Source organism: Adiantum capillus-veneris, chromosome 26 (assembly GCF_014529385.1).
Source record: "Adiantum capillus-veneris isolate H3 chromosome 26, ASM1452938v2, whole genome shotgun sequence".
Lineage (NCBI taxonomy): Eukaryota > Viridiplantae > Streptophyta > Polypodiopsida > Polypodiales > Pteridaceae > Adiantum > Adiantum capillus-veneris.
This window is the reverse complement of record NC_140956.1, coordinates 60,822,156-60,844,898: the sequence shown is the minus strand read 5'-3', so window position 1 is coordinate 60,844,898 and position 22,743 is coordinate 60,822,156. Positions and strand designations below refer to the sequence as shown.

The 22,743-nt window shown below is 40.1% G+C and overlaps 1 protein-coding gene across 1 annotated transcript; it reads right to left on the bottom strand.

The window, feature by feature from the left end:
- Window positions 1-13,406: 13,406 nt before the first annotated feature.
- LOC147423542 (uncharacterized) lies at window positions 13,407-19,616 on the bottom strand. The gene is made up of 2 exons (XM_086501711.1): window positions 19,425-19,616; window positions 13,407-14,005 (listed from the first exon to the last, which is right to left on the bottom strand). Exons 1-2 carry the CDS (start codon window positions 19,577-19,579, stop codon window positions 13,519-13,521), a joined length of 642 nt encoding a protein of 213 aa, XP_086357837.1. The 5' UTR covers window positions 19,580-19,616; the 3' UTR covers window positions 13,407-13,518.
- Window positions 19,617-22,743: the final 3,127 nt, after the last annotated feature.

Here is a 22,743-nt window from a genome sequence, read left to right as displayed (position 1 = left end):
ATGCACACATGAGTTTGTGAGATGCTGATTATGTGAAATTCCCCTTGTAAATGTTTGTATGGTGTATATGAAGCCTATATTAATGAAGCTCTAATGATATCTTCCTCTCCCTCTCTCTCCTTCTCTCACATCTTCCTTGTGTTGTGTGCCAACCCCCCTACCATGCATCCTAGCACATTCCAAGCTAGGTGGTGCCCCTATTGTCTACCTCCCATGATGAGTCCATCGTGCATAGTCCTAGTGTAGAGGCCACCTGATATGTTTTGTGCATCCGCCTCTCATTCGGTGGCCCCCATTGAGGAGGGCTTTGCAAAGACCTTCAGTCAACAAGGAGTAGTGATGCATGCCATGAATCATGGACGAGTGGCTACAAGAGTTTTCACATTGGAAGACTAAAGAATAGGAGAATGTAGAAGCACTCAGGGACTTCATCAAAGTGCTACTTCCAGGTTATAGTGTCATCAATATCCAATAGGTAAGCTCCCCATCTCACATTGCTCATGCTAATGGAGAGAATTAAGAGGGAGGGCTATAGAATGTCATCACTGCTATCAACCAAAACATTCTATCAATGATACCGACAGAGGAGGTGAAGAAAGAACGGTGAGTTTTTCTTTTGAGAACTGTATCAGCACTCTCACATCGATCAAATTTTGTGTAGCACCAAGTGTTTTCTCTCCAACAGTCAGAGAAGAGTCGTCAACTACATCAACCGCAAAGTCCAAGCCATAAAACCTAAAGCATTTGGTGGAAGCAAGTGGGCCTACACTCTCTCTAGGCATAGAGAGTTCAAGTGAAGTATGACCACCCAAGTGTCATCGCCACATGCAAAATAGAAATTCCGATTGCGGTAGACTCTTCTCGCCCAATCTATTTTGAACCCAATATGGAGGATTATGTGGACTTCAACAAGAGGTAGAGTCTTGTGGTGAACAATAGGCCAGAAGTCTTTCCTTTTCGTTTCTTGCAACACATGCATGTAAACGTGTATACTGATAGAAAGATATTGTAGCAACAAAATATTATTTTCCTCTTTGGATCAGAGATTCTTGATGAAATCCTTAGATTCCCATATCCTATCATCTTGCCCATTCTTGATTACTACCATTCTATTGATGTAGGAATCTTTATTCTATTCTAGCCTTCTGCTCTTCTTAGCTCCTGCTCAAGTTTTCCACCCATGTATAAACCTTTATGAATCACTAAGTAATTCCAAAGAAAAAAAAAGTTTGTAATTGTTTGCTTATTTATTTATTACCATGGCAAGTGTCTCTTTTTCCACGTTCAGTAGGGAGAAGACATCACCATCGATTTTTTGGATAACTTTGACATCGCTTGTGTGGTTTCCAACAAGGATGATGACACCTCACGGCTACAAATCTTTCCTCTACTGATGAAAGTAGAGGCCAAATCTTGGTACAATGCTTTGCCCCAAGCTATCAAGGATGCATGGGCTTACTATGTGCTGCATTTATGAAGAGGTTTGGTGGAGGCCCAACCTCAAAAAAGTTATGGCAGATGTTGACAGAGTTAAAACAGAGCCTTGGTCTTCTAGAGTATCCCACTTATGAATCCAAGTTTGTGGATTTGTAGGAGCAATGGGTTGCCTCACTGAAGGAAGGCGAATGAGCACCTAATTTCTTAAAGAAGGACCGTTTCATTGCTGGCCTATGGTTGCCGCTTAAAGAGAAGATGAAGGGGAGATTCCCTACAATGTATGAGTTGGAAGTGGAAGTAGCCTACCTTAAAGACAAAAATATTCACATGCAAGCAGCAGTCAACAATTCAGAGGAATCAAGCTCAGTACGACTAACCCCAGTTGCTGCAACAGCCACTCAGAGGACCTAGCCACAAGAGGCATTAGAAGAGCAGCAAGACCGCATCACTACTCAGCTAGAATATCTGTTTGTGCATTTTATGCAACAAGGGCATGCACACAGCCGCAACCAAGAGCAAGGGAGAGGAAAACAAAGGAAAAATCAGGAATACCACTGCTACAATTGTGGAGTAGATGGCCATGGTATGTATTACTGTCCACATCCAAGGAGGTAGAATTCTAACAGAGGAGCAAGACAAAACCAACTCTCACTGCCAAGAGCAAGGCCACCACCACCAAGTCCACCACAGAAAGCACCACCCATGAAAATATTACAACAACTTGTGAAACCATAAGCACCACCACATACCCTCATTCCACCTTTACCACTACCACTAGCTGGCAACCGTTTAGTGAGTTTCATCAGTCTTGAAGGCAAGGGAAAGATGAAAGTGGAGAAACACATCAAGGTAGTAGAGGAGGGTAAGACCAATGCTGAAGAGGTAGACACCGTGGGAATTAAGCGCTCTAAGTCTAAGGAAGCTTCAGAAAACGAAGAAAAAATGAAGGCCAAGGGAGAGTCAATCAAGAGGAAGTCTAAGCCACGACAAAAAATTTGCATTTCAGATTTCAAAATTGGTGAGTCTATAGAATCTTGTGATCTTGTGAATGATGCGTCTATGCAGGGCTTGAAGATCTCTAAGGGGGAGAGCTACCCAATTATCTCAGAGAGACCATGGATCATGGCCATGAGAGAAAAACAATATTTAGACACAGGAATTCTCAAGATGCAAGGTAGAAAGGACAAGGACATTCTATACAGCACAAAGACTCATAAGAAACAAGGGATGTACCTAGTTAACAATTCTATTACAACATTGGAGGAAGAATCTACAACAACAAATGATAGTGATAACTCTCTTGAAATCATGGGTCTCATCCTCACTGATCACAATAAGGTGGATCCACCAGATATACACTTGCAAGAAGGAATCAAGAAGTCTCTAGAACTACACCAATGAAAGGAAGCAATTGTAGACCAAAATCAAATGGTTCTTACCAAGGAGTGGGATTTTGGAGTCCACCCTAAGGCAATTATTAAGCAAGTGGATGCAGTGGTACCTTATTAGCGATCTAGGTTTGGCAACATAGATGTAGAGATTGTGTTTGATCGTAGTGTGTTTGATGCATTTAAGAAAATATTTAAAGAACCCTTAGCACAAGGGGTGTTCATAAGAGTCACAAAGAATGAGTCCCAGCATGAGAAAGATTGGAGCATGGTCTTGTATGCATATAGTTGAGATGAAAATGTTTTTAACAAGTGGATTGTTGCAACTTATCTTTTGTATATGCTATCGACTTTGCTACAACGTGTATCAAGCTTGTCTTTGAGCTACAAGGTTTGTGGCTTATTATCAACATCAGAGAAGGAAATGTACCTTTTTAATAGCACCGAAGAGGATAGTAGTGACTCTTTTACTAGCTTGACCTATAGTGGTAAGCTAGGTTCTCAAGTCAATTGGAACTTGCCACATCAACACGAAAGCCTTAGATGGAGGACTCTTAGTACAATCTTGGGGATCATGATCCTAAGTATTGTCTTGGAAGGAGCTAAAGTACTCAATTATCCTTTTACTTATGGTGGTTACCAATCCTATTCTTTTTGGCATGAAGCAAGAAGTCTTATTGTTAGGACATTGCAGCTGACTATACTATTCTTTACTTGGGATCCTAGAGGATATTGGCACAAAATTTTGGAAGCCGTAGGCTTCTCATTTACTCAAAGGCAGTTTGAGTTGTTGATCATTGATGCTCTAGCTAGGGAGCCTTCTTAGGACATATTGTTTTTCTTGAAAACAGGTGAATATCCCAGAGATCTCACTAATGGCCAAATGCAATGGCTAGTTCAAAAGGCAACTAGATACCGGCTCGTCTACTACTCAATCAACTCAATCAAGTACAAAGTTGGAGGCATGAATGCCTCTAGCTTTAGAGGGAGGGCTAATGAGGGCGGCTTTTCAAACTTTTGACCACCTCTCCCTTGGTATGTACTTGATGGAAAGGCTTCAAGGCTTCGGGGAGGAGGAGGAACCTGATGCATGAAAATCACAAAAACATCTATGTACTTATTTTTTACATAGCTATGGTTTTGACACATTTGAATCTTGGAAATAAGGAGAGGTAGGAACAAACCCTATGAAAACAAAAAATCATTGGATGGTGATTCTACCTAACGGTCACTACCTAACAGTCACTATAGGTGAAGAATAGGAGTCAAAAGTGAAAGGGAGGAGAATCTTATCCATTATCAAGTTTGACTCAACAAAATATTATCAAATGTAAGCATAACTCACTTGTGGACACAAGGCTTGCATATGAAGTCAAGAAGGGAACACCTGGAAGACTTTTGGAAGGGAAAAGACAGACACATATTTTTGTGGGATTTTTCTCTATATTTTCCATTCCAAATTTGAAAATATTTTCAACACAAAAGTTGTAGGCATTAAGTTGATCTTTCTGCTCTTATTTGTTTTATAATTTTTGGAGCTATGGTTTGGGAGATATGGCCAAAATGGTGGAGCCTATTTATCCACATGGGAAAAAGTCATGGTTATCCAATTCCAGACACATAATTTCTTATAGGTTTCTCTCGATTATTGTTGGATTTCCTCTTATTTTATCAAGCTTCTCTCAAATATTATAAGGAAGCTCATGGACTCAAGCTATGCAAGGTGGCATAAGGACGTACAAAGCTTGCCATGATGAAGGCATTTATGAGGAAATTGGTCAATAAGCAGAGCACATGGAGCTCTCTCATTGGGAAAATTTCCCTAACTGAGGTTACTTTGTAAAAACTCCTCTTGCTCATAATCTCTTTCCTAATCCCTCTCTTGGCTTGTAAAAGCAGGCCTCCTCTTTTGTAAATGGACACTCACAATTAAGCTCTAGCACTCACGCTCTCATATGTACATCCTTATGTATGCACCTCTACACACACATAGTTCTATTATGGCATAGTATTGGCTATGGTCATTCGTTTTGGGTTCTTAATGGCCAAGAGGTTAGAGTTACCATGCAAGGCTGTTGGGGTGTAGGCCAGGTGGCCATGGGAAACCGCCCATGTTCACTTTTGTTTTACCTAATGAATATAGGGAGAGAAAGTAAGAGAGTTGACCACTCTCTCACTTTCCTCTCCATTAACCTCAAGCCTGCTATGTATTGTGCTTCATCCCCTTCCCCCTTCTCCTTCCCTCTCTTGCACACACTCCGTACATGCGTACTATGCCCCCATGCATCTCCATGACTAGCATCATCGAGAGATTTACGTCGAATCTCTTTAGTGAGCAACGCATTTGTGACAGAAACACAGAATTGGATTCTTGATTCTGGTGCAATTTTTCATTTCACACCACATAGAGAGTGGTTTTCCTCTTATGTATCCATGCATGGAATAGTCAAGCTTGGTGATTCCTATGAGCTTGACATTTTTGGTATTGGTGATGTGAAACTTCAGATGCATAATGGCACAACTTTTGTGTTGCAGAATGTCAGACATGTACCCAAGCTTACAAAGAGCTTGCTTTCTATAGGGAAATTGGATGATCTTGGCTACACTACAGTTTTTGATAATCGTTCTTGGATGATCCGTAAGAACAACCTTATCATGATGAAAGGTAGTAAAAACAGTGTCAAGAAGTGTGGAGTGCGGCTAGGAAAGCATCGGGCCTCTGACTGTGAGAGTTCGCAGCAAAATCAAGCAAGTCGTAGAAGATTCGAGGCTTTAAAAACACTTAAAAAGAACAAAACTCCATCCATGAAAGCTTATCTTGGAAAAATAACCAAGATCAACTCAAAACTCTTGTGTATGTGATGATTTGGTGTAGCCTCGCTTTCAATTACACAGCTACAGTGCTCTTTTGCCCCGATAAAAACCCTATACAAACGCTTCAATTCTCCATCATAGCCATTTCATGGAAGCTTCAGAACTTCATTATATGTTCCCAAGTAGTTATTTGAAGAGGGAAAACCCTAATTGGTGGTTTCACAGCCTCGAATACAGGGTTGTGGAACAGCACGTGACTACACTAGCATACCTTAGGTGCAAGCTTTGTATCCCTTCACAGAGGAGATTATAGTGCTGATATTGCTCTTCTAAAATGTTACCTCACTCCTCATATTAACGGCACCGTGAGTGATGTGGCATTTGAGCCAATTTTTTGACCATTTTTGGTCATTTTTAGCCCAAAAATGCCCTTTTTGCTCGTAAAAAGCCCAAACGAGCTAGGAGAAATTCCAAAAATTGTGGAAAAGTCCCATTGGGCTTAAATTTTATCTTGAACCTCATTCTTTTACTCAAGATGCATCTCTTACACCCGCGCATGAAACCTGCTATTTTGGGTCGAGATCGCCCGCATTGAACTTTCTAGGCAAAACAAGCTTGCCACTTCGATACACTTGACATTTGTACATTTCTAAAGCAAAATAGGCATCTATTCATGTGAAAAGGCATGCCACAGTGCCATGTCTAGGGCCTCATTGTCCCCACAAGGTATATACACGACTGCAATCGTGGTATCTATTTTCACATATATCACACTATGTACATCATAGCATTTGGTCCCACATAACAAAAGCATTGAGAGTGAGGTAGATATTTTAATTTCAAATCATGCACATGCCATGGCATGACATCCACCCCCTTTAAACCTGCACATCCTCTGACATGTGCTACACATAGCTTTTGCAAGTTCAGTCCTCATTTAAGTCAACATACATATCAATTTCATCATGACTTGCAGCGAAGTCGAGTGCATCATCATCTCTTTCTTCATCTTCATCAATAACATGCTCATTAGTGCCTTCATTTTGACTTTCCTGTGAAACAAAGGGATCTGTATCGCCTCTTCTTTTGAACAATTTAATTCTTTTCCCTGCAGTGGAAATCTTCATTTCTGTACCATCCAACTCATGCAAGGTATAAGTTGCATTGTAGTGTACATGCTTAACCACATAAGGGCCAAACCATCTCTTTGAAAGATTTCTTATCACTAAATGCTGGTTATCAAGACTATTGTCATACACCAACACCTTCCTTAATAGCTCTAGGTCTGAGCCTGTGCCTTTTATCAAATTTGTTCTTATTCTTCAACCTTGCATCTTTTAATCGTGCTACTGCAATCTCAATATCTTGAGGCCTTCTTTCTAATTGCTATATGCACAAAGCAAGAAGGTCTTCCCTAATCATTCCATCTTCCCAAGGAAATACATTCCATGTGGGAATTACATCCTCAATTGCCATTATAGGTTTCTGACTATACATCAACTCAAAAGGCATATAACCAGTAAATGAGCTATGAGTTGTACGATCAGCCCATAAAGCATTAGGCAATAACCTAGGCCACTCTCCCATTTTACCTTTGCAGGCCTTAGCCAAAGCTTTAATGATAGGAGGATGTCCACTCTGATATACCATTCCCTTCAGGATTGTATGCAGTAGTGAGAGCGAGTTTAATGCCCAATCTAGAGAAAAACTCCCTTGCTTTGTCAGCATCCAACTCACCCCTGTTCGCTGTTATTTTTTTCAACACAGCCATAACAAGGAACTTACATATCCCTTCTGTGCTTTTTGTCCTTAGAGAACGACCTTCAACCTGATTAGTTAAGTCTTCTCGTTAGGGATTTAATATTTACGTGATCACTCAAAAAAATTAGTGATCACAAAGCGTTAATTAATGTTAACAACCATAAAAATTGGAGTCTTTTAAAATTAGTTTCTTCCCCCTTCACCCAATAGTCTAAATGCATGACTTTGTCAATGTTAACAAAAGATTCACCTTACCAACTAGATTTTCACTCTAATGTCATTTTGAGTGATCACGTGAATTTTAAATCCCTGCTCGTTGAAGTTGAAGTTCTCATGCAAGCACTATGAATCTCATTTTCCATAAACCCAATGGCATTGTAACCAAATCTACTACCCACTTATTATGCATGGCCAGTGGGTAAGTAGGGTGCAACCCATCACGATGACGTACATTTGAATACATTTGACAGGTTTCACAAGAATCCACAAAATGAGATACATTTTTATACATACCTTTCCACCAATACCTCTCTTTCGTTTTAGTAAAGGTGGCCCATACTCCTCTATGTCCAACATAAAGACTGTCATGAAACTTTTCCATAAGATCATTTTGAGCATCCTTATCATTCACAACTCTCAATGGAATTCCATTTCTTTGTTCTGGATGCTTCCACAAGTACCCATCTTTCAAAAAGTTCTTTTGAACTCTTGATCAGTCCACCCTTCTTGCCCTATCAAAGAGCTTAGATAACTTCCAACCAATCACCTTGATATAAGTCCTCTGTAAATTATTCAAGTGCATTTGACAGGCAAACATGATTACCCTTGGCATGAAAGATACTAAAGAACCTTGTGCCTACATCATCACCCTCGACAACCATGTCTTCTTCATTTTCATACCTTGCTCTTGAAAGCATATTTGTAACTGGATTATCTTTCCCTGCAATATGCTTAAATTCTGGATTCAAGGACTTTATGTAGGCAATCCATCTCAACATAGCAATGTCAGGAGTTGAGCAACTTGTGATCATTCCGGAGAAGAGGTAGACAATCAGTCTCCACTATTACATTTGTTCCAATCAAATACTCTTTGTCGCATTTCAATGCTGTGACTACTCCCCACTCTCTTTTTACCTTTGGATAGTTGCGTTGAAAAGAGCACTTAGGACTTTTGCTCCAAATCTCACCACATATCGCTTTCCATCATTATCATCTTGCCCAATCGCCCATCCAGTTCCTGTAGGGCTAGTATCCACTATCACAATCACATGTCTTCCACAATCATAGTTTCCTTTTCTCAAAGTTGGCAACATAAGCAACAACTTCTTTAATTTCCTCATGGCATGGGTATACATTTCTTTCCATTGAAACTTTTGGTTCTTTCTCAAAAGTTGATACAAAGGCTCTGCTACATGTGCATAATGTGGAATCTAGATGACATAAAACACGCATGCACCCTAGAACCTTTGAACCTCAGTGACATTTATACATTTCTCTTTCATTCTTTGAATTACATCAATCTTTGCAGGACAAGGCCTTCTACCATATGGCCCACACATATGCCCTACAATAAGAACTTCATTCACACGAAACACTGACTTTTGGCTAGACAAGGTAAGGTTCACTTCTTCCAACCTTGACAAGATCTTATCACAGTCATTGATATGGTTTTCCACATGCTTGCGGCACTCCCTCGAGTCCATATCCACATCTATATCACTTACATCACATCCTTTGATTGTCACATCATCAAGGAAAGGCATTGTATTTTGAGGTATGAAGTCACGTAGGACTTTGTTCATACCATTCATCATATGTGCAACTGAATTAGTTGCTCCCTTAGGTAAGGTGCACATCCTTACCAAGCCCAAAGGTGTCCTCATGGTAGTCAGGTCCCTGCTTTCCATTGCTAGTTGGAATTGATCATACCCTGAGTACAAATCTCCCATAGAATATATTGTCCAAGATCTATCAGAGCAATGATCAATGCAATGTATCACAAGCTGACCCATGATCTATCAGGGCAATGTATGGCTCTTCTAAGTCTCCCACTTTCACTAGGGTCTCTGTAGTCGCTCTTGCCTAATGACTCTTAGAGAAATAACTCTTGTGAGTGGTCTCGAATTCATCTTCATCATCCAAGAAGTGAACCTGTTTTACTCCTCCCCTAGACTTGTAGCATCCAACAACAGTTTCATCACCTTGCTTGCCATAGATATGTACTCCTTGTGCATTTAAAGTCTCTTCTTCACCCTGTACATGGATAGATTTAGTAATAGACTGCCGCTTCCTCTTGATGATATCAATTATCTCTTCATGGAACTCCCTCTTTGCTATTCCAAGGACCTCACCCAAGGTAGACTCCACCTTACTGTTCGAAATCCTCTCTTCCAAAACCTTTTTGAGGTCATTTGCTGCCTCTATATTAGATTCGAGTTTGTAGGCCAGACCCTTTGCTTTAGCTTTCATTGCATCCTTTTTCTTTTCTTTAGAGGCTTCTTGCTTAAGCACTTTGGGGATAGGCATCTATTGCGGGAAGGTGATTTAGGAGGCACTACGTCATTTTTGCCCCCACTCCTCGTTGCCCATTTTGAAGGCCCTTCATCCCCATTCTCACGCCTACGTTTCTCTTCAAAAACAGCCTCATTGGCTTGATATTTGGAAATGTATGCATGCACTGACAAAGAGTCCACACGGTCATTCCAACGTGTTTCTAGCCGAATACAATTTCCAGCTTCACATAAAAACTTTTTAGTCATTTTACCCTTTATAGAGTATTCTATTGCACATGGCCATAGCTCTCCAATCCCATAAGATTCCTCTTCTCTAGTCTTGAATGATCCCTTTTGCTTAATAGGCTCCACCTTCAGCCCATAGGCGGTTGCCTCAACCATTGAAATGGCATGGCTAATAGCCATGTCCTCAACTAGCTTCTTCATCCTACCTTTGCCAAAGTTTGTTCTCAAGAGCTTACTTGTTTCACTTAAGTGAATCTTGCCATCTTTAAAGAAACCAAGCTCCTTTGTCAAAGCATCTTTGAAACTTTCAAAATCCCTCCTTCCATGGTCAGCACTATCACACCATATGCATCTATTTACAAATCCTCCTCTGTTTTGAGGTCTTTGCCCAATAGATTGGCTTGACGGTTGCCCCTTTTCTTCTAGCCTTGCAAGCTTTAACTTCAATTCTTGCATTCCCTTGACAATGTCATCTAGGATGGATTTGTCACTCTTTGGAACCACAATAACTGGATTTATAGGACTCTCGAGAAAACTTGGGGATTGAGTAGGATTGACTATCATCTTGTCTCTCCATCGTTGTTGCTTTGCTAGCAGTGAAATGGCATCTTCAATCTCATTCCAATCAGTCTTTAAGCCATGTTTCGCATCCTTATCCACAAGCAATAACTCTAACTTATCTTGCATGCAGCTTGCAAAAAGAGATTTGTCTTCTCTAAGTTTAGGGTAGCCTTCTCAGTCCTTGAAAGTTGATCATTGCGGAGTTCAAATTCCCTTAGTAGTTCGGTAGGCAAAAGTTCCTCTTTTGGCCGAACTACCCACTCTAAAAAAGTCCTCTTTGTAACCATTTCAAAGTCTTCCATGAAATAATCTTCTTTCAAGGCTGATTTGAATGCTTCCCAAGTTGCCCCATGCTCATTTTTAATTCCCCTTACATGCTCTCTGATCTCGGGAACCACAGCCAGCTCAAAACTTTGCACCATCTCAACTTCGGGCACTCGATGAAGCTCCATCTCCTTTACATATCCACAAAGATACTTTGTTATTTACCTTTGAATTGGTCCATTTTCTTCACCACAGATTGATGCGCTTTGGTTTAGGAAAGCTCCCTCCTTTTCGCAGCTTGCTGCTGCTACATAAACACCGCAAAAGCTTGAAACATTTTCATTATGAGTGGATCAAATAGAACCCCCTGCTACTCTTGTTGCTCCATAGCTTTAAACCTTTGTTTTGATACCTTCAATGAAGCCTTTGAACCCTCACCCTAGCCTACTTTGCATCGGGTTCACCAAAATTGTGTCAAGAAGTACGGAGTGCTGCTAGGAAAGCGTCGGGCCTCTAACTGTGAGAGTTCGCAGCAAACTCAAGCAAGTCGTAGAAGATTTGAAGCTAAAAACACACTCAAAAAGAACAAAACTCTAGCCATGAAATCTTATCTTTGAAAAAGAACCAAGATCAACTCAAAACTCTTGTGTGTGTGATGATTTGGTGTAGCCTGGCTTCCAATTACACAGCTGCAGTGCTCCTTTGCCCCGATAAAAACCCTATACAAACACTTTAATTTTCCATTCTAGCCATTTTGTGGAAGTTTTAGAACTTCATTATACATTCCCAAGTAGTTATTTGAAGAGGGGAAACCCTAATTGGTGGTTTCACGGCCTTGAATATAGAGTTGGAATAGCACGGGACTGCACTAGCTTACCTTAGGTGCATGCTTTGTATCCCTTCACAGAAGAGCTTATAGTGATGATATTCCTCTTCTAAAATGTTCCCTCACTCATCATAGTCATTGCACTATGAGTGATGTAGCATTTTTTTACCATTTTATGACCATTTTGGTAATTTTTAGCCCAAAAATGCCCTTTTTTGTCCGTAAAAAGCCCAAACGACGAGCTGGGAAAATCCCTAATATAGTGGAAACATTGCATTGGGATTAAATTTTATCTTGAACCTCATTTTTCCACTTGGAAAGCACTTAGGATGCATCTCTTACGTCCGCGCATGAAACCTGCTATTTTTGGCCGAGATCGCCCACATTGAACTTTCAGGCAAAACAAGTGTGCCACTTCGATACACTTTGACATTTGTACATTTCTAAAGCAAAATAGGCATATATTTATGTGAAAAGGCATGCCACAATGCCACGTCTAGGGCCTCGCTTTCCCCGCAAGGTATATCGTGGCATCTATTTTCGCATATATCACACTCTGTACATCATAGCATTTGGTCCCACATAACAAAAGCATTGAGAGTGAGGTAGGTATTTTAGTTTCACATTATGCATGTGCCACAACACGGCAATGGATCCCTGTACTCTTTGTGTGTTTCAAGTGTCGACGAACACTCTATCATGTTGTTGAGCTGCCATCTACTGAGTTGTGGCATAGCCGGCTAGGGCATATTAGCCAAAAGGGAATGAAAACACTTCAGCGTTTTGGCTACTTACTTGTGTTAGGTTACACGGACTTTCCATTGTGTGAGCATTGTCTATACGACAAACAGACTACGTTGACATCTTTGCCATTAAACAAGAAACTAAGCGAACCCCTAAACTTGGTGCATAGTGATTTGTGTGGTCCAATGCCACATAAAACTCTAGGGGGGCAAACTATTTTCTCACGTGCATAGATGATTCTACCATAAAGGTATGGATGTATCTCCTTAAGCGTAAGGAGGAGGTCTTTTCAATGTTCCAAAAATTTCTCGCCATGTTGAGAATCAATCAGGAAAAAAGCTCAAAGCTTTTCGCACGGACAATGGTGGAGAATACGTCTCCACGGAGATCAAGGATTTTTGCAATAGAAGAGGTATTCGTTGTTACTTTACTGCTCCATACACACCTGCACAAAATGGGATAGCTGAAAGAATGAATCGCACGATTCAAGAGCGAGTTATCTCTATGATGTTCATGGCAAAGCTTACTCCAGAGTTTTGGGGAGAAGCTGTTCTGACAGCAGTGCACATCATCAACAGGTCACCTAGTTATCCTTTGAATTTCAAAACTCTAGAGGAATTATGGAATGGCAAAACGCCAATCTTTGCGCTTTGGACTCCATTTGTTTCTACATATTGGCTAGCCCATATATGGAAACAAAAGGAATTCACATGGGAGGGAAAGGGCATGTGACTAATAGCCCCCTTTAAAAAACAACTATTTTTTTAGGAGTCATCCGCTCTCATTGATGAGATTATAATCCATCCTTTTTATTCAAAACCTTGTGGTTGCTTGAATAGAAAGAGCACCATATTTGAAGATTATTATTCGCAATTATCAACAATACTATTAATGCACAATGCATTACTATTATGGCACATGTACAATTCACTACTTTTGTGTGGCTTATAAGACCAAAACAGTGGTTTTTTGCTCCTTTCAAGAATTAGATGATCAACACAAGAGAAGGAAAAGATCTTTCATAATCCTTTGAGAGGTTGCTTTGCCAAAGGGTGCATAATTGCTGGCATGCATAGGGCTCAAGGGTGACTATGGTCAGAATAGCATCAAAATACTCTCTAAGTTCAGCAAGCTTGTTGCCTTGTAGTGTCCATACATGAACCCAAGCTCTTCTATGCCTAGAATTAGAGCCTGTATCTTGTACAAAATGCGATTCTCCTTCAATGCAGATTATAGTTGAATTGATGACATGCATGCTAGTCACTTGAAATGAGAAATTGACTTTGTTTGTGATGCCCGAAAGGTATCTTGCCAAGTGTCTCTCAGATGGAGGTCCATAAAATCTCCAACTCAAGTGAGTAACTAGTAGCTTACTTATCTCCTCAACTTTTCCTTTCTGCAAGGCCTCATAGAAGGCAAGTACTAGGCTCCCTCCATCAAAAGTTTTAGTGTCTTCAACATCTGCAACGCACCTGAAATTGAAAGAGCAATAAGATTGACACCATTTTTAATAACTTTATATTCTAATATATATATATATATGTGTGTATATATACATACATACATACATACATATATATATATATATATATATATATATATATATATATATATATATATATATATATATATGTATGTATGTATGTATATATACCTATACTCTCTCTCTCTCTCTTACACACAAACATATGTAACGTATATATTGTATTTTTGGATTGATGTCTATGTTTGTGGCATACATACTTTCGTATAAAAGTATACATACACATGTTCTCTCATATCTACGTATCATTTACTTATTTATGTATGTATATATGCCTAATTACTTGCCTATGTATATGTGTATGTTCAATACTCATATATCTGTATGTGTGCTCTCTCAATCAGGAAATACTCATATATCTGTATGTGTGCCCTCCCAATCAGGTAGTGCTCCTAGTTTTCCTTCTCTCAATTTTCCATTAGGCTCTCTTCTTGAATATCATACAAGCATATTGTTGCAAATGAGTTCCAATATGGCTGAGCTCTAGGGTGAAAATGTGCTAGCTAATATTGAATATCTCTTCCAAAGCATTTTATATGATGTCTTGCCTTCTTTTTTTGCCATACTGACAATTGTGAGTAGTAGAGTTGAAACCTCTCAGAACTGAATTTACAATATGACTTCTTGGTTTTTAAAACCATGCAAAATGCATGTATTCTGTTGAAGTTGAAGAGTAATGTAGGATGTGTTCTAGTCAGTGTTCGGGAAATTAGTTTTCCTGGACGGTTGGGTTTCCTGCATGCCAAGATGCAAACCAGAAACACTACTAGAATTTTCTAAAATTGCATGACTTTTAAACTATTTTCTTGTAAATTTTATTTTTTTCTTCCCTTTACCTTGGTTTGCAATTGACTAATCCTGATTTTCGATTAGCTCAAGACTAAGATGATGCAAGCCTTTCTCGAACACTGGTTCTAGTAGTATTTAAGCTTGCTATTCTGATTGCAATCTAGATTAAACTCTAAAGATCTTAAACAAATTACAATCTACATTAAACTCGAAAGATCTTAAACAAATTGCAGTTTAGATTAAACCCTAAAGATCTTAAACAAATTGCATGCACTTGATTTTTTGTGTTATGTTTTGTAGAGCCCCATAATTAAGGCTTGCTATCACTATAATTGCCTTCAATTCTTGTATCAAGTCCTTCTCTCTTTGTAAATATATTGTCGTGATCCTTGAATCTAGTTCAAGGAGTGCCAAACTTGGAATAACAATCTTCAACTACGACATCTAGGCATCTATGATCTTACATTGTTTATAATTTGTGGGCATATAATAGGTGTTATAATTTTGGGGGGTTAAAAAAAGTGGATGCAAGACATCAGGAAGTGGCTTAGAAATTAGAAAAAAAAAAATGGATGCAAGACATCAGGAAGTGGCTATCACTGTATGGGATAGATTTGAAGGTTCACCCTATATGACAACACCCATATCTTTTCTACAGAAGACAATGAATTGACATACACGATCAAGCCTAGGCCTATACCCTTATTTGCAATTTGCACCATTTTGACAATCTAGTTCAGCAATCTAATAATGCTGTGACAATGAGGAAGAGTCCCCATTTTATGCAAGTTAAAGTGTCTAAGCCTACTCGAGCACTCAGATTTGGATAGCTCATTTTTTAGCGGAAAGCACTCACTACATATGCATCTCTTCTACCCTACCCAGAATTATCAGATGTCCCCCCCCCCCCCCCCCCCGCGCGCGCCCGCACGCACGCACACTCACTCACTCACTCAACAATGTACGTACAAGGAGTCCCAAGATTGTGATGATGTCTTGCGTGAGATATTACAAGTGTAGCCCCCTTTCTAGCAACCATCACAGTATGGGATAGTTTCCTACGTTTTCCAAAAAAAAGAGAAAGCTTTTAGCCATCTAGCGTACCTCATGCCACTATTTAAAATAAAGTAGAAAGAAAATTCTCATGGCACCCTTGAGGGTGGATGTAACTCACAAACAAAGATTTCATTGGGTCCCTGAAAAACAAAAATGAGAAGGTATTCCCTTCTCCCATTCCCAAGCAAAATTAAAGCGATAAACTCATTTATGCTCCTCTATGTTGCCTTCACCAGCCCACTTCTCAAGATGGCTAATTGTCATTAGAAAGAGTTTTTAAACCCTGTAAAAAGATGTTTGTAGAAAAACAACACGAAATCCTTCACACCATGACACTGGGTCACATAGGAGTCAATCGCTCGACCAGTGGACCAAGGAGGTCTTAGAATTCCTAACCCAATTGCCCATGCTGAAGCCCGTTGCACCAAATTTGCACTCTCATTGGCTAAACAGGACCAAGTTTGGGCTATCGTGACTAAAGATATGCTAGATGCAGCTAAACTTGGTTCGAAAGGGGGTAAGTGGAAAGGAGTAGAGCTTCACAAAAAACTCTTAGCCCCGACGTGGTCTAGCCTAAGTTTGGGAGGATCTTAGGGAACTGGTAAGGAAGTGCAAAAGAGTGGATGGGGATTTGGAATGGGGAAAAGAAACTAGGTACTTCAAGAACTCCATCTTGCACTGGTCCCCTCTCTAAAGTTGCAGGACAACCACAAAGCCTCAACTCGATAGAAACTGCCAGAAAAGTGAATAATAAGGGGCTGAATTGGCTAGCTCACTTCTAGGATGATGACAGTAAGAGCTGGAAAACTATTGACCTTCTCGCAACCCAGTATCAAGTAAATGGCTTTGAGATATTGTTAATCAATAGAGTGATAAAAGAGCTTGACAATGTTGTAATGCCAATCTGTCGATCCGGGTTGATTGGAATGCCTAGAGATGGCTAGGAAGTAGTTTTTTTTGGAAACCACATTCTAAAGGTATATATCATACAATTATGTATGAGAACAATTGGTCTAGCCCTCTTAACAAAATATGAAAGAGATAATGATTGGAAGACTCGTGGGAGGAAGTCATGGAGAACATCTCGAAGCCAAAGTGGCTGCTGTTTGTGAAGATATTTTTATGGAAGGTGTTGTGGGGGCTCTATCGATGAGCTAAAAGACCCATGAGAGAGGTATTGAGTCAGATCGATGCTTGGAGTGTAGGTTAGCCAGTGAGGGTTTGGCCACCTATTCATGGAATACCATGCGATCAAAGGCCTGGCATGGAAAACCTACAAGTGGGTCCAAAGGACATGGCATATCAGATTCTTGAAGACTGATATGTTCCTTGGTGGCAAGAAGTTGGGAGGTCCTGCTCTTCTCATCTGCACTCAAACTGTCAGGTACTTCTTCTTTCATCATGTATGGCAGGCGAGGAACCGCCGGGTGTTTGAAGGAGATCTTGGTGAGGTAAGCTTCTCGAGATTATACAAGAAAGTAGAGTTGCAATCTATACGCTCGGAAGGAAGCAAGACTCAGAAGACTGGCACAAGGCTACCCATGCCATGTTGTCAACTTGCAATAAGTAAAGCCTAGAACTATAGTTCACCTACTTTGTTAAGCCAATGATGATAAGCCTCGATGAGAGGCGGTAGACACGTGTTATCTTCAGCACCTCAAGGCTCTGCCTTAGCTTGAGGTCGTTTTGTAATTTTATGGTGTGCTCAATACAATGGACTCACAAATTGTGAGTTTTGCCAAAATATAAAATATAAAAAAAATGTACATAATTTACACCTACATCATTGTGCATTTGTGTTTTCCTTTGTGTATGTATGGGTAAGTGTGGGTATGTGTGTTTCGAGTCATCTTTCCCACTAACTTAGTTTGGGGCTACGTTGCACCTCATTAATTTATTAATGAGGTAGATTCCTCTCGAAGGCTGTGAGCCGAAGCAAAAGTCCGGTGGGGTTCGGTTCTCGCGCTCGAGTTCCAGCTGATGCAAGGCATCTATCTGCGGATGCATCGCACCACGACCAAGTCGTAGCGCAACACTGTCCGCCTTCAGCTGTGTGCATTGCCGTAGTCGAGCAATCTCGAGCTGCGGGCCGGCAATAGCCATCGCGAGGAGCGTCCAATGTCTCCCACTATATCACCATCTCACAATCGACCAATCGCCACCCGCAGAGCCACCATTGGACCAGATACACGATGCTGAGGTCGTGGGAAAGACACCACGCTGCGGAGCATGGCTGCGACCTAGTCCACTCACCGCATAAAGAGCATCGCCACCTCCGTGCTTAAATAAGCAACTACTCCGACTATTACAGTTGCCCACGCCATTTCCTGCAACGCGTCCGGCTCACCCTGTCCATGTCCACTGACACGCCACCTCGCCTTCGCCTCTCCTTTTCCTCTTCACCTCCCGCTAAAGCATGGCGCATCTTCTCAGATTCCACTCACTTTGACCTGCTGCCAACATTGCGGCCACATACTATACCGTTGTTCTCTTTTTAACTGTAAAGAGCCTTACCTCAATACAACAAGTGAATCAATTACTTGGCTAACGAGGCCTCTCTCTCACACACACATACACATACTCTCTCTCTCTCTCTCTCCACCCCAAAACACACCCCACCCACGCACACACAAAAAAAAAAAGGTGGCTCATGAACAAATGAAAGAGAAGTAATTCTCTAAAACACTTAATTTCAAAAGAAATGGAAAAAATATTCTTTTTTTGGTTTGTAGCACATCGCTTTTTCTAATGTGAGGTATCACAAATCGTGTGTGAGCACTAACTAGGGTTGCTTGTTCGCACTCAAACCCATGGCCTAAGCCACAGAGGACGAGTACTTAACCTGAACCTGATCGCTAATTTGAGTCAAGAGTAACATCTTCCCCCACATACAGTTTTCCAAAGTTGCAACTCTTGACGAATAGGATAATACTGGCATGCTGGCATACTCTAATAAAAATTATAACAGCTGGGAATATCCCTCCTCCACTTTTCGCCCCCGCCTTGCCTCTTGTAGGTCATCTCGCCTCCCTCTTGCTCTCTAGCCTCCGCCTGCATGGGCATGTAGCTGCCCTATGACCTCCCCCATGTAGCAACCCTTCGCATACTCTACATAGGTTAGAGAAGTTGAGCACGACACAACATACACACCACACACCAAGAGTACAAAGACTATAATTCTCATTGCCAAAAAGCCTCCTAAAATTTGCACTTGTTGATGGTAGTATCTTTCATGCAACCCCCCCCCCCCCCCCCCCGCCCCCCTTCCCTTCCCCCTCTAAGAGCTACACGAGTAGATGCTGCATCAAACAAGGTTATGAACATGTAGACGAAGAAGCCTCTAAAGAAAACACACACATTCTCTCTGTGTGTGTCTATCTGCCTGTCTCTCTCTCTCTATCACACACACACACATATGCACTACGTTGTGTGCATTTTACATATCATGATTGGTACATTATGTTCATCAAACAACTCTCGCTCTCTCTCATAATCTCACTCACATGGTGGTGAATAAAAGAGGGGGACCCAAATCGCAGAGAAGGAAGGAGGATGCCGAGGAGGCGGAGCTATAGGGAGTCTCTTTGCATGAAAGTAGAATGTGAAGATCGAACTTTGAGGGGTATATAAAGAAGTAGAGGAGCCCTTGCAACCCCATTCTAGTGCATCATCCTCAACCGTGAGTGGGGAAACAAGTGGCTAAAAGTTCACATCAAGTGGCTACAGTTACCACCTCCCCTCTTTCACAACAATAAAATTAAAGCCTTGCCTTTTGCCATATTCTCTTGTTACTTTTAAGAGTAAAGTGAAAACAGAGTACAAATGAAAGTATCATGTAATCTCTCTCTCTCTCTCTCTCTCTCTCAACACCTCACATGTGTATATAACGCATATATACACACACACACACACACATATATACACACACACATGTGATGTGGAAAATAAATAAGTAAATAAATAAAAATCACATTTCTACAATGATTTAAATGCAATGGATTTTGTGTGTGTGTGGACATGTATATGTGGTTGTGCTTGCCACAATAAGCCACGTACCACTTATGGAGTCGATTCCCACTTATTTTAAAGCTTTCAATTCCTTTAAAAAACAAAGAGCAATTGCTTTTGGTAATGCTGTAGTAAAAAATTCATTTATTACAGTATGCTATTCATATACGAGACCGAGCTTCCTAAGTTATAAGATAAAAGAGTATGGACATGTCAAATAATCAAAACCCCCCCCCCCCCACCCCCCCCCCCCCCCCCCCCAAAACCACCACCACCACCACAAACACACACACCCCAAAAAAATAAAAATAAAACGAAAAGACTCACAATGTTTAAGAGGTGGATAGAAAGGCAATTGCATCAAAAAGGAAGAAACATTCAAAAAGCAATGCATGGAATCATATAAACAAGTGAAGTGATTCAATCACTGATGGGGCTTGGGCTATGGAGGCATGTTGTGGTGCAGCAGTCGAGGGAGAGAGAGAGAGAGAGAGAGAGAGAGAGAGAGAGTTCGACACACACAAAAAAAAAAAAAAACATGCTACTATTCATTACATTAGAAATGTCTTAAGAAAAAAAAAAAAAAAACATGCTACTATTCATTACATTAGAAATGTCTTTACATAGCTTTTGAAAAGTGATATCAACCACTCCTTTTACTCATGCAATCTCCACTAAGCACTAATGTTACCTCCATGCCACAAAACCATATTTTCATGGGCATGACACACGAGCTGAAGCCGGGCTTGAATATACCCAACAGCCCCCCCCTCAAGCCCAAACCACTGACAATGGACTTGAGACAGACCATGGCAGAGTTCATTCACCTGAAACCATGAGTAGAAGTCCCCCCCTTGACAATAACATAGGTGTGTGTGTGTGTGTACTTCCCTCAAACAACCATCATTGTGAGAAAGACCAGAACTCAACCAAATAACAAGGGTGGTCTTACCATTTTATTTTTATGGCAGTGTCTATAACCCATACAATTATTGAGAAATAACTGACATAAAGGAAACATAAAGACAGACTAAAGAAAAACAAACTAGAGGACATCACTGTCTACGAAAAGCATTAGTGCTGCATCATCTTCATCATCTTCAACCATATTGATCTGTTGCTTGTTCTTCTTAAACCATTTGTCCGACGAACAATTAGTCTTTCCACAATGGGTGAAAGGATTTTTGTTGAAACAATCCTTGGTTTGATGATTTCTGCGTCCACATATAGCACAAGGTCTACTGCTGGTAGTAGACCTGGTGGAATTGGCAGTTGAAGTGCAACCACGGGCTACATATGCAGTTGGTACGAAAGAGCTGATTTGTGGTACTCGTTTCTCTTCTTCTTGCAATGAGCTAACAATACCATCCAAAGAAGGCAGAGGATCCTTCTCCTTTAAAATAGTGACAATTTGACAAAATTCTGCAGGGAGGCTATTCAGAAAAACGGCTATAAGATCTTCAGCTGGCACAGGGGCTTCAACATAAACTAGTTGAGTTTTGATGCTCTTCAATCTATTAGCTATTAATGCTCTTTCATCTTCACGCATGCGAATAGAATATAATTTCATTTTTAAATTCATTTTGAAATACTTAACTTTGGCACCGAAAAGCTTCTCTAACTCTATCCAGGCAGCACTTGAAGAATCAACATCATCCAAATAACGAATAAAGTCATCTTCTAAGGAAGTTAGAATGATATCAAAAGCTTGTTCGTAGGTAGGTAGTCCAAGTAGATAGAGCTCACCAACTGTAGTATCAGTGACAAAAATGTGTGTATCCACCAAGGCACGCTAGTGACCATTGGTGATAGTCATCTAGGAGTAGCACATGTTGAGCTTTTCCATCTCAACGTCCCCCTTTTGCTGCCCCCACTGAGAAGCATCTGATTACTCGTTGATTTGATCAAGAAAGGCGTTTTTTTTTTCAAAAAGGCGATGACAAAAGGAAGCTACAATCCAATTCTCATCAACGAGGAGGATTTGGAGGAGTGGATGATAGGAGTTGTACATGTTGTTTGCATATGCCGGAAAAAAATAATAATAAAATTATATATATATATATATATATATATAAGTAAGTAAATAAATAAATATATAATATAATATATAGTATTTTTTAGATAATAGAGGGCTATGTCTATATTAAATACTATAATATATATGTATAAACTAATTTAACTTATAATATAATGTTTTGCTATATATTTATGAATTATATAGCAAGAAAACAATATTTAGATTGAATTAAATATTTATTCAAGTTCTAAATAAAGTAATATAATGTATAGTATAAAACATTGTTATGTATAAATTTATCATGGAGAGTATAGTACATAGTTATTTATTTTTACAAATGCACGTATTTTGAGACATGTTATAACAAGAAGACTTGAAGGAATCATAATGATTATGATTGTACATTCCTTAAAGTATGGATATTGAGTATCCATTTAGTATGTTTGTTATGAATACATTAACTCTTTGGAACTATATTCTTTTCCACACTCTGTGTGTGTGTGTGTGTGTGTGTGTGTGTGTGTGTGTGTGTGTGTGTGTGTGTGTGTGTCATTAGGGAATTGTGGAGGTCATTTGGAGGGCCTTATTCAGGAGAGAAAAAAGGAGGTGCATCCAATGAACAAAAAGCCAACGTAACGTAGAAATGGGAAGGAATAAATTAGAAAATGCAAAAAAAAGAGAAGAATCATGAGGTAAAACCTCGCTTTTAAGGCATTTATGGTATCCATATGTGGGCCCAAGGTCTGAAAGTAGTTAAGGTACTGAAAGACAGCTACGATAATGTATCATACTCCCAC

Excerpts from the sequence above, each read along its gene's own strand:
- LOC147423542 (XM_086501711.1), bottom strand. The coding sequence starts at position 19,579 with ATGGGGTTGCAAGGGCTCCTCTACTTCTTTATATACCCCTCAAAGTTC. Across the intron at positions 14,006-19,424 it reads CCTCTTTTATTCACCACCAT|GTGCGTTGCAGATGTTGAAG; the intron begins GTGAGTGAGATT and ends TTTCAATTTCAG.